The 12,194-nt window shown below is 43.4% G+C and overlaps 1 protein-coding gene across 1 annotated transcript; it reads right to left on the bottom strand.

The window, feature by feature from the left end:
- Window positions 1-9,547: 9,547 nt before the first annotated feature.
- LOC115201941 (gastrula zinc finger protein XlCGF49.1-like) lies at window positions 9,548-11,214 on the bottom strand. Its single transcript, XM_029765834.1, has one exon. It carries the CDS (start codon window positions 10,999-11,001, stop codon window positions 10,510-10,512), a length of 492 nt encoding a protein of 163 aa, XP_029621694.1. The 5' UTR covers window positions 11,002-11,214; the 3' UTR covers window positions 9,548-10,509.
- Between the last annotated feature and the right edge of the window lie 980 nt (window positions 11,215-12,194).

The following is a 12,194-nucleotide window of genomic DNA, read 5'->3' as shown; positions in this document are numbered from 1 at the left end:
TCATTTCCGTTTACTACTTCTTCTTAGGTGGGGTTTAACGGCGGTTGGCATCCAATCTTGATGGTGCATTACCGCCACCAACTGTACAGGGGTGAAAAAAGGAAACTGCACACGGTGAGAGTGGGAGATACTTTTTGATATTATCTCTCTCTCCTTCAGTTCTTCAAACGTCAAACCACTCTGCCGCAACCACAATAATGCTCATCTTCCTTGACTTTCCCTCCACATTAGCTGTGCCATTGATCACCATTGCCATAAAAACCATAACGTCCACCTTCTTTACATACAGCATATCTAGATCCTGCTGGTGGGAGGCCAACTCTGCAGCCTGCAGAGGCCTACCTGACAACATCGGACATTCTACTTTTTCTATCCTTTCTACCGCCTCCGCATAGGAGACAGACTGAATTCCCTGATTTTGGCCACCTCCATCTCTTTCACCCTATATGGGCTTTCCAAGGAATGTCGCCTCATGTTCTCCACCACAGTTACAATACTTTATTCCTCTGTAATTCTCTTCTGCTATACAGTCTCCATCAAAGTGGTTTCCCCCACACGTCCCACATCTCGGGTCCTTCCATCTGCAGACACTTTCTGCATGTCCAAACATTTGACATATGTTACACTGCAAAGGCCTGGATATAAAGGCTCTGACAGGATAATACACATATCCCAGCTGCACTCGAGTCAGGAGGGACTCCACATTTAAAAAAAACACAAGGAGAGACGAACTCTTCTCCTTCTTGCCATTAACCACACTATTCATCCAGCGTGCATCAACCACTCCAGGAATTTACTTTAGCATATCAATATTAACTTATTATGCAACTCCAGAAATGACTCCTTTAATAGGTGCCCTGCTCTGATTTAACTTTACCCAAAGCTTTCTCCACCACTTTGGATATCTTCAATTTACCGAGTTGGGTGTACATAGTTCCAGAAAACATACTCCTACATAGATACGATGAGGAATTATCAACCCTAGCCTTTTCCACATCAATTTAGCTTATTTTTCCATTTGTTTGGACAAATGTCCATTCTTAATTTCCACTGCAAATTGATTCAAGCGCCACCATAGCAATAAACGACAAGAAACCCTACCTTATTAAACTCATCCTCTCTGGATCTCTCTCTTCAGGCCTACTCACTGAGGGGCTCCCAGTCGAATCCCTCACCCTTGGGCTAACCGCTACTCTCGTCACTGCCTCAGCATAGGACACTTTCTTCCCCACTCAAACTCTGGCAATCTCAACCTCTCTCTCTCTCACAGGGCACTTCGGATCCCTAGCTGCCCACACACAGTGCTTTCTCTATCCCAACTTTACACTCCCTCTGACTATCCAATTGAGAAAAAAGTACATTTTTATATATTACAAGTATACTGAAGTATACTTAAATATGCTACAAATTCACATAATATACTACAAATACGAGATGTACTTTTCTAGTATATTTAGTACTATCTTTACTATCATTACACTTAACACACATTTTTGGTTTTTCTGTCTAAGTATACTACCGTAGTGGAGAAGGTTAAAAGCTTCAAGTTCCTTGGCGTCCACATAACCAACAAACTAACATGGTCAAAGCACACCAAGATAGTCGTGAAGAGGGCACGACAAAACCTATTCCCCCCCAGGAGACTGAAGAGATTTGGCATGGGTCCTCAGATTTACATTTAAGTCATTTAGCAGACGCTCTTATCCAGAGCGACTTACAAATTGGATCCTCAAAAGGTTTTACAGCTGCACCATTGAGAGCATCCTGACGGGTTGCATCACTGCCTGGTATGGCAACTGCTCGGCCTCCGACCGCAAGGCAGAGGGTAGTGCGTACGGCCCAGTACATCACCGAGGCCAAGCTTCTTGTCATCCAGGACCTCTATACCAGGCGGTGTCAGAGGAGTTTAATAACTCTATCTACATGTACATATTACCTCATTTACCTCGACACCGGTGCCCCGCACATTGACTCTGTACCAGTACCACCTGTATATAGCCCCGCTATTGTTATTTACTACTAATTATTTGTTATTCTTATCTCTTTCTTTTTTGGGGGTATTTTCTTAAATCTGAATTGTTGGTTAATGGCTTGTAAGTAAGCAATTCACTGTAAGGTCTACACCTGTTGTATTCAGCACATGTGACAAATAACATTTGATTTGATTTGAACGAGCAGGTGTTCCTAATGTTTTGTACACTCAGTGTATATGGATCTTTCTAAAACAAGGGTACCAAGTAATTAATAAACATTTGCAATTTTTTCCATGTGGATACATTAAAATATAAAAGGGGGAATATAGATACATTCAATTGAATTCATGAGTTGAATCAAAACTTATGTTTAAACCCTTTATCATGCTTGGAGTCTTCACAGTTTTGGCAAAAATCGTGTGACATAAAACACCACCTTTCTTTCCTTACATTTATGATACAGTTGTTTGTTGTTATATCATATACTAAGCATTTAACAATTGAATTACACATTGACATTGATTCTGTGAAATTCCTGGATATTGTTGTCAGACCATTTTTTTTATGGAGATCTTGGATTGTGTACTGTAACCTCATAACATTTCATATCTCTCTCTATGTTATGGTGTGGAAACAGTTTTCATGTGATTGCAAAATCCAATGCTTTGAACAGAAAGAGTAACTTTAATATGATTACTAAAACTAAAATTGATACTGAAATTAATGGGGTTCTTTAATATAATTACGTATAATAGTTGTTTGAAGTGCATTTGGTGTTTAGCTGTATTCAAAATATATTTGTTTTGCTATTTATCTAATATCCTAAGAATATACTTAAGTACAAAAAATACATCTAATTTAGATATATTATATATTTTAAATATATGAAAGTATATTTATCACAGACATACTTCTATATAGTTAAATATATTGATTTATTCAACAAGAAAAAAATCCTGCTTGGGTATGCCCTCCTGCACATTTCTCACATTTTGGGATCTCCCTCCTAAACACTGCACTAAATCCTTGGCACCTAAAGCACAGTAGGGTTTCAGAACATAGGCTCTCACAGAATAGCAAATATAGCCTAACCTGACCTTATCAGGTAGAAACTCTGTGCCAAAGCTCAACAAGACAGACAGGGTATTCCGTCTCGCCATTGCCACCGGGTCTACGTCTCACCAAACGGCACGCATCAGAAACACCAGGAAATATTACACTCAATGCTACCCCATTGATCACTCTGAGTGGCGTCCTGCACGACACAGGTCAATCCCCGAGGCGCGTGGAGCGCCCACTGCGTTTGGGCAGAGGATGCAACCGTTATCAGTTTGTCATTCACCCAGCTTGAAACAACATATGGACATTCCCATCTAAAAGGATCCATGAGCACCAACATGTGAAGTTCATAGGAGCATGTCAAATTGGGTGTCAAATGAAAGATAAGAGTCTATATATATTTGTTTATATTAAGGCATATATACATTTTTAAACCATTTTCCATCCTAAAAATGTGAAATAAGTGAAGCCTTTGATTTCTGGTCAATCAAATGGAAAAGGGGTCTGAGACAACAGCTTCCGGAAACAGTCTTAAAAGGTATTAGAAATACATCCAAACACAATAATGTTGAAGTAGGGACCCCTGTCACCTAATATCAACACTTATATTTACACGGAACAAAAATATAAATGCAATATGCAACAATTTCAAAGATTTTACTCAGTTACAGTTCATATAAGGAAATCAGTCAATTTAAATAAATGCATTAGGCCCTAATCTATGGATTTCACATGAATGGGAATACTGTTGGTCATAGACGCCTTAAAAAAACGTAGGGGCCTGGACCAGAAAACCAGTCAGTATCCGGGGTAACCACGATTTGCCCCATGCAGTGCAACACATCTCCTTCACATAGAGTTGATCAGGCTGTTGATTGTGGCCTGTGGAATGTTCCCCCACTCCTCTTCAATGACTGTGACAAGTTGCTGGATATCGCTGGGAACTGGAACACGCTGTCGTATACGTCGATCCAGAGCATACCAAACGTGATCAATGGGTGACATGTCTGGTGAGTATACAAGCCATGGAAGAACTGGGACATTTTCAGATTCAAGGAATTGTGTACAGATCCTTGCAACATAGGGAATTGTGTACAGATTCTTGAAACATGAGGTGATGGCAGCAGATGAATAGCACGACAATGGGCCTCAGAATCTCGTCACGGCATCTCTGTGAATTTAAAATTCCATCCATAAACCCACCGCCACCATGGGACACTCTGTTCACAACGTTAACATCAACAACCTGCTCGCCAACACGATGCCATCCACGCTATCTGCCATCTGCCCGGTACAGTTGAAAGCGGGATTCATCCGTAAAGAGCTCTATTCTCCAGTGTGCCAGTGACCATCGAAGGTGAGCATTTTCCCACTATAGTTGGTTACAACGCCGAACTGCAGTCTGGTCAAGACCCTGGTGAGGATGACGAGCACGCAGGTGAGCTTTCCTGAGATGGGTTCTAAAAGTTTGTGGAGAAATTCTTCAGTTTTGCACACCCATAGTTTAATCAGCTGTCCAGGTGGCTGGTCTCAGATGATCCCGCAGGTGAAGAAGCCGGATGTGGAGGTCGTGGCTGGCGTGGTTACACGTGGTCTGCGATTGTGAGGCCGGTTGGACGTACTGCCAAATTCTCTAAAAGGACGTTGGAGGTGGCTTATGGTAGAGAAATGAACATTCAATTATCTGGCAACAGCTCTGGTGGACATTCCTGCAGTCTGCATGCCAATTGCATGCTCCCTCAAAAACTTGAGACATCTGTGGCGTTGTGTTGTTGTCATGTGTGCTCCCTCTCCGGCCTCTAGGTCACCAGGCTGCTCGTTATGGCGCACACCCGTCACCATCGTTACGCGCACTTGCACGTCGTCAGACTCACCTGGACTCCATCACTTCCCTGATTACCTTACCAAAATATGTCACTCTTTCGTTCCTTCCCCAGGCGTCATTGTTTCTGTTCCAGCGTCATGTCTGTTCGTTGTTTGTGTCTCGTTTTGTTCATTTGTTTATTAAATTATGCTTTCCCTGAACTTGCTTCCCGACTCTCAGCGCACACGTTACAGAATGACGCCTCACCAAAGGGAAGCTTCAGGGAGTGTTTCTATTTAAAAAAATATATAATTGTTTCGATGGGAATGATGTCAGGTCCGGGAGCAGCTACAGGCTCTCATGCCTCGGACAGATGCCAGGCTCCCCTGCCTCCGGTCGTCAGGCGCTCATGCCTCAGCCAGATTGCCAGGCTCCCCTGCTATAGCCGGCTCGTCTGGCTTTCATGCCTTCACCGGATCGCCAGGCTCTCCTGCTTCCACCGGCTCGCCAGGCTCTCATGCCTCAGCTGGATCGCCAGGCTCCCCTGCCTCAGCTGGTCTGTCAGGTTCCCACGCATTAGCAGGGGTGACCGGTCCGCTCCTGATCCCCGGGATTGTCCCTTTGGTTGGCGTCCTGCGGCTGGAGCCGAATGCCCCGGGGAGGGGGTACCGTCACGTATGCTCTCTCCAGCGCTCTAGGTAGTCATGCTCCCGCGTCTCAGCAGGACTGACAGGTTTCCGGCGCCTCAGCAGAGGTGACTGGTCCACTCCTGATCCCCGGGATCGTCATTTTGCTCGGTGTCCTGCGGCCGGAGCCGCGCATCGGGGAGGGGGTACTCTCACGTGTGCTCCCTCTCCGGCCTCTAGGTCACCAGGCTGCTCGTTATGGTGCACACCTGTCACCATTGTTACGCGCCCCTGCACGTCGTCAGACTCACCTGGACTCCATCACTTCCCTGATTACCTTCCCTATATATGTCAATCCCTTTGGTTCCTTCCCCAGGCATCATTGTTTCTGTTCCAGTGTCATGTCTGTGCTTTGTTTGTGTCTTTTGTTTTGTTCATTTGTTTATTAAATTATGCACTCCATGAACTTGCTTCCTGACTCCCAGCGCACACGTTACATTTGTGTGAAAAAAATGCACATTTTAGAGTGGCCTTTTATTGTCCCCAGCACAGGGTGCACCTGTGTAATGATCATGGTGTTTAATCAGCCACACCTGTCAAGTGGGTGGATTATCTTGACAAAGGATAAATGCTATGATTTAAACAAATGTGTGCAGCATTTTTAAGAGAAATAAGCTTTTTGTGCGCATGGAACATTTCTGGGATCTTTTATGTCAGCTCATGAAACGAACCCAGTAGCATAGATTATTGTGAAATAGACACATTGCTTATGCAACATGAACCAATTAAAAACAGTACTTTAGCAATGAGGTTTGTGCAGTAAGCTATAAGCCCAATACATTATCACCGCATATTGACTTTTCTTGAATTGCCCTGCCAATGCATTGCTGTTCGGGCCATTTTTGAAAATTATATTTCAAAATTTGAGATAGGCTATATGATCACACCGGTAATAGATCCGTTGTTGTATTACTTGTGAAGCATAGCTGAGTGAGCATACATTTAAATCATTTTATTTTTATTTTTATTTTACTGGGCTGACATTCCTCTGCTCTCCCCTCCTCCACTGACCAAAAAAAGCTGATGGAAAAATTCAAGTCGCACTGCATTATTTGTGCCTCATGCACAAATTCATGTTGTTCCTCCGATGAACAGAAAAAGTTTAATATTTCTCAATTAAAAAAGACTCAAGCCACTAATAATAACAACAACGCAGGCCCATTGAAACACTTTCCTACTTTCATTACTGCTGCAGTGCTTGATGAGTGTCTTTAATTCCTTCGGCCTCTTGAGAACCAAACCACCGATCAAAAAGACAAGCCTGTTCCCAGCCTTTCTAGGGAGTTTTTCCTAGCCACCATGCTTCTACATCTGCTTTGCTTGCTATTTGGGGTTTTAGGCTGGGTTTCTGTACAGCACTTTGTGACATCGGCTGATCTAAAAAGGGCTTTATAAATACATTTGATTGACTGATTGATTGCGAATTCAACATGGCTTTGTGATTCTGTATTTTGTCATTTATGGAACTGTTGTCTGTATGCCTCAGAGATTAACTCATAAGCCTGAAAGATAGCATCTTTAACAGTGCCTGCTCGTCGAACATCTCATTCCAAAATCATGGGCATTAATAAGGATTTGGTCCCCCTTTTACTGCTAAAACAGCCTCTATGGGAAGGCTTTCCTCTAGATGTAGAACATTGCTGCAAGGACTTGCTACCATTCAGCCACAAGAGCATTAGCGAGGTCAGGCACTGATGTTGGGCGATTAGGCCTGGCTCGCAGTCGGCGTTCCAATTCATCTCAAAGGTGTTTGATGGGGTTGAGGTCAGGGCTCTGTGCAGGCCAGTCAAATTCTTCCACACCGATCTCGACAAACCATTTCTGTATGGACCTTGCTTTGTGCACGGGGGCATTGTTATGCTGAAACAGGAAAGGGCCTTCCCCATACTGTTGCCACAAAGTTGTAAGCACAGAATTGTCTAGGATGTCATTGTATGCTGTAGCGTTAAGATTTCCCTTCACTGGAACTAAGGGGCCTAGCCCGAACCATGAAAAACAGCCCCAGACCATTATTCCTCCTCCACCAAACTTTACAGTTGGCATTATGCATTGGGGCAGGTAGCATTCTCCTGTCATCCATCAAACCCAGATTCGTCCGTCGGACTGCCAGATGGTGAAGCGTGATATATCACTCCAGAGAATACGTTTCCACTGCTCCAGAGTCCAATGGCGGCGAGCATTACACAACTCCAGCCAGTGCTTGGCATTGAGCATGATGATCTTAGGGTTGTGTGCGGCTGCTCGGCCTTGGAATCCAATTTCATGAAGCTTCCAGTGTAAGTTTGGAACTCGGTAGTAAGTGTTGCAACTGAGGACAGACGATTTTTACACGCTATAAGCTTCAGCACTCTGCAGTCCCATTCTGTGAGCTTGTGTGCCCTACCTCTTCATGGCTGAGCCATTGTTGGTCCTAGACTAGACAATAATAGCACTTACAGTTGACCGGGGCAGCTCTAGCAGGGCAGAAAGTCACTGAGCTCTTCAGTAAGGCCATTCTACTGTCAGTGTTTGTCTATGGAGATTGCATGGCGGTGTGCTCGATTTTATACACCCGTCAGCAAGGGGTATGGCTGTAATAGCCGAATACACTAATTTGAGGGGTGTCCATATACTTCTGTATATATAGTGTATTTCGTGTCCATTTTAGGGATATGGCAATCCGCTCAAAACGAGTAAAATATAGGTCCACCTCCTTTTCGTTGAAAGGCGGTACAAGTCGGCTGTTCCGACCAAGATCAAACTCTGTTGAGGGTGCAGGATGGCCTGACTGGATTCGGAGTGCTTCCAGATCCATCTCTCTTAATCGAATGGCATGCTCACGTTCCTGTTCTTGTTGTCCGGCTGCACGTTCTCTTTCCCTTTCCTTGTGCTTTAGCTCTTGTATCTGTTTCCTTTTTGCCTTTTGTTCTACCTCTCGCAGTCGCACATCTATGGGGTGTACTCTACCACCCGTAGGACACTTTTCTTCATCCTTCCCTCTTCGGAAGCATTTCCTCCTCCACCAAAGCAGTATAGACTCTTTGAATACTGCTTTTGAATCGGCATGTGCAACTTTGATGTCATAATGCTTTGCAAAGACGAGCAGATTCTTCTTCGTACATGTATCTAGCATCTTCCATGTAGGTTTTTCCATAAATGCTTCCAACTTAAAGTCTATGGCTTTTTTTAGTAACCTGTGTTTATGCAACTTTTCAAAATGATTCTACCAATCTTCGAAGCCCTCAGGGTGGATGTCAGTGATAGAAACTATACCACAAAAGTGTATTTTGAACACCCTAATATCTGGGCAAAGCAGAGCTTCAGAGTAGAAAATTAGAGCAACTACCATACTCCTGGGCATGAAGATCTCGGACAAGCCCCCATTTTGTTACGTTCCCCTGTAAGAAACCAAAAATTGTTGCTCAAACAGGAGGGGGTTACCAAAGAGAAACAGGTGACGTTCTAGGAGGGGTTCTGAAAGACACCCATGGGGGTGTCCACTGAAAGTTGACTAGCAACAACAACTGGGACCTAAAAGACACCCACGATGAGCGACCATTAAAATTGCACCAGAAAAGGCAAACGAATTTAAAACCCACACCAAACTTAAACCTCTACGGGATCGGTGTCCCTAAACCGGGACAGTTGTTGCTCAATATGCGATAATGTGACTAGAATGACGTTGTAAACAACAGCCAATTCCACACACTGCTGCTATCTTGTGGAAAACATCTAAATTACACCTAGAATCCTATCTCAATGTATGACCTTTCTCTTGCATTTCAAAGATGACGCATGTTTTTTTTAGTATTATCTTTTACCAGATCTAATGTGTTATATTCTCCTACATTCATTTCGCATTTCCACAAACTTCAAAGTGTTTCCTTTCAAATGATATCTAGAATATGCATATCCTTGCTTCAGGTCTTGAGCTACAGGCGGTTAGATTTGGGTCATTTTAGGTGAAAATGGAAAAAAAGGGTTAGATCCTTAAGAGGTTCTTAAAGACAGGAAGCAAACCAAAAAGTGGAGCAAAACGAAAACAGTGAAGATCAGATAAAGGATTGTTTATAAATCAAATAGGGAGAGCCAACTAAAGGTGTTAACCCTCCACATCTCTCAAGACATCTGGAGCACTGGGCTAGCCGCTCTTAAATATCACCTGTGCCAGCACAGGTGAAACACCTGACTAACGAGATGACAGACCAGCACAGGTTGAACACATACTGACCAATGAGGTAAAATATAAATGGAAAAACCTAAGCCTGTAACAACAGTAAAGTACAGAACAGTACAGTAAAGTAGAGTACAGTAGAGTGGAGTTCAGCACAGTACAGTAGAGCACAGCAGAGAACAGTACAGTATAAACTTGTGAAACATAGATATCTATGATGGTTTCAGATTCGGTCTGGTCATAGCCATCCAAATGTGGTCTTGTTTGAGGACAGACAATAATAGCCAGTGTGTAGAATAATACCCAAATATGCAAAATACAGATATTACATATTTCTCTACCTTTGTGTACCTATTCAGGATACATCACCATGAACCAAATTATATTCATAGCCATAATTATGCATTTCTGTATAGTATAATCAGGGATCCATGATGTAATTCCGTTACCGGATGTAAATCTGTAGTTCAATAACCTAAAATAAATGTCTTCAATACTTAGTCAGGTAAACATGAAGTAAGGCACTATAATTTCTTCATTATAAAACACCAGCGTCAAACAACATGACAGGTTGTCACTTTTCATCAGTGAAGCATTTTTACAGACACCATCACACCAACCATCACTATATCATCTACTCTGCCTCATCATACTTATTCTTTCCTTAGTTCACCTCATGCAGTTCCCTCCTACATCCAAAACCAACAGAATTAACTACAAAATAACTAGTACTACATTACACTATTCATGGGCTGTGTGCATTTTCTGCTGGTGTATCCTGAGGTATCTCCTCTCTGAGAACCTCTTCCCGCAGTGCGTACAGGCGAACGGCCTCTATCCTGTGTGGACCTTCAGGTGCCTCTTCAGCTGGTGCTGGTGGGAGAATCTCTTCTCACAATGGGGGCAGCTGTAGGTTTTCTCACCTGTGTGGACCCTCTGGTGCCTCTTCAGGCTAGACGAGTGTGAGAAACTGGCCCGGCACAGGTGGCAGCTGAACGGTTTCTCCCCTGTGTGCATCCTCTGGTGGATCTCCACCTGTTTAGGGAAACTGAAGGCTTTCCCACAGAACAAACACGGGAAGCGCTTCTCTTTGCCACCGGATCTGCTGATAGCGTCACTACTACTGTCATTTCTCAGTGGGCTTGTGTAGCCATTTAGTGTTGAGGCACTGGCATTGTCTGAGGTCTGGTTTAACATTAGGAGAGTGTGAGGAGGATGAAGGCCAGGAAGTGTCTGTGTTGTCACAGGGTCCATGTTCCAGTTGATAGATCCTATAGAAGGTATGCTGAAGGCAGCACCTGTTAGGGGGTTAACCTGAGGTGCCATCAGTCTCTCTGAATCACAACTATAGGAGCAGGACAGAGCATCGGTAGCCGAGTCTGTGTCTGTTCTCTCCCGCCGCAAACGGACAGCTGGTCTCAGCCAATCTGTTGTCAGGTAGACTATGATCGGTTGTTGTTTTGTGTTCGACTGTCTGTTTCTGGTTGTGGTTAACAGTGTTGTTCCCCAGCCCAGAGTTGAGGAAGCTGTCCCATCCACTGACCTCCACTATGTTGCCTCTGGTCCTGGCCTGCTCGGTTATGTCATCCACCGGGCCCTTGGCTGCACCAGTCTGGGAATCCAAGATGGCCGCCCAGTCTCCTCCGTTAGCCTCCAGCCAACCACCTGCAGGAAGAGGTTATAAAATAGACTTTACAAACATGGCAGAGAACTCTACATATGGAGTTTTTTTTGTCAATTACCTGGTCAAGTTCATACATTGTGTGTTTTTGTATGTAAACAAACAAAAGTATTGGGACAGTGACACATTTTTGTGGGGGGTATGATATTTGTGCTTCTGTAACTTTTTAACTTTTTTGTCACATTACTTTTGGTCCCCTAAAATGGGGGGAATATGTACAAAAAGTGCTGTCATTTCTAAACGGTTCACCCGTTATGGATTCAAATACCCTCCGTTTAAAGCTGACAATCTGTACTTTAACCTCAAAGTCATTGTATCATTAACAATCGAAAGTGCTAGAGCGGTGGTTCCCAAACTTTTTATAGTCCCATACCCCTTCAAACATTCAACCTCCAGCTGCGTACCCCCTCTAGCACCAGGGTCAGATCACTCTCAAATGTTGTTTTTTGCCATCATTGTAAGCCTGCCACACACACACTATATGATACATTTATTAAGCATAAGAATGAGTGTGAGTTTTTGTCACAACCCGGCACGTGGGAAGTGACAAAGAGTTCTTATAGGACCAGGGCACAAATAATAATATAATAATAATAAATCATTTTGCTCTTTATTTAACCATCTTACATATAAAACCTTATTTGTTCATCGGAAATTGTGACTGAAACTCACCACAGTTTAATGAGAAGTGTGTGCTTGAAAGGATGCACATAACTCTGCAATGTTGGGTTGTATTGGAGAGTCTCAGTCTTAAATCATTTTCCACACACAGTCTGTGTATTTAGTTTTCATGCTAGTGAGGGTTGAGAATCCACTCTCACATAGGTACGTGGTTGCA

This window comes from Salmo trutta, chromosome 11 (genome assembly GCF_901001165.1).
Source record: "Salmo trutta chromosome 11, fSalTru1.1, whole genome shotgun sequence".
NCBI lineage: Eukaryota > Metazoa > Chordata > Actinopteri > Salmoniformes > Salmonidae > Salmo > Salmo trutta.
This window is presented reverse-complemented; position numbering and strand designations above follow the sequence as displayed.

Excerpts from the sequence above, each read along its gene's own strand:
- LOC115201941 (XM_029765834.1), bottom strand. The coding sequence starts at position 11,001 with ATGGCACCTCAGGTTAACCCCCTAACAGGTGCTGCCTTCAGCATACCT.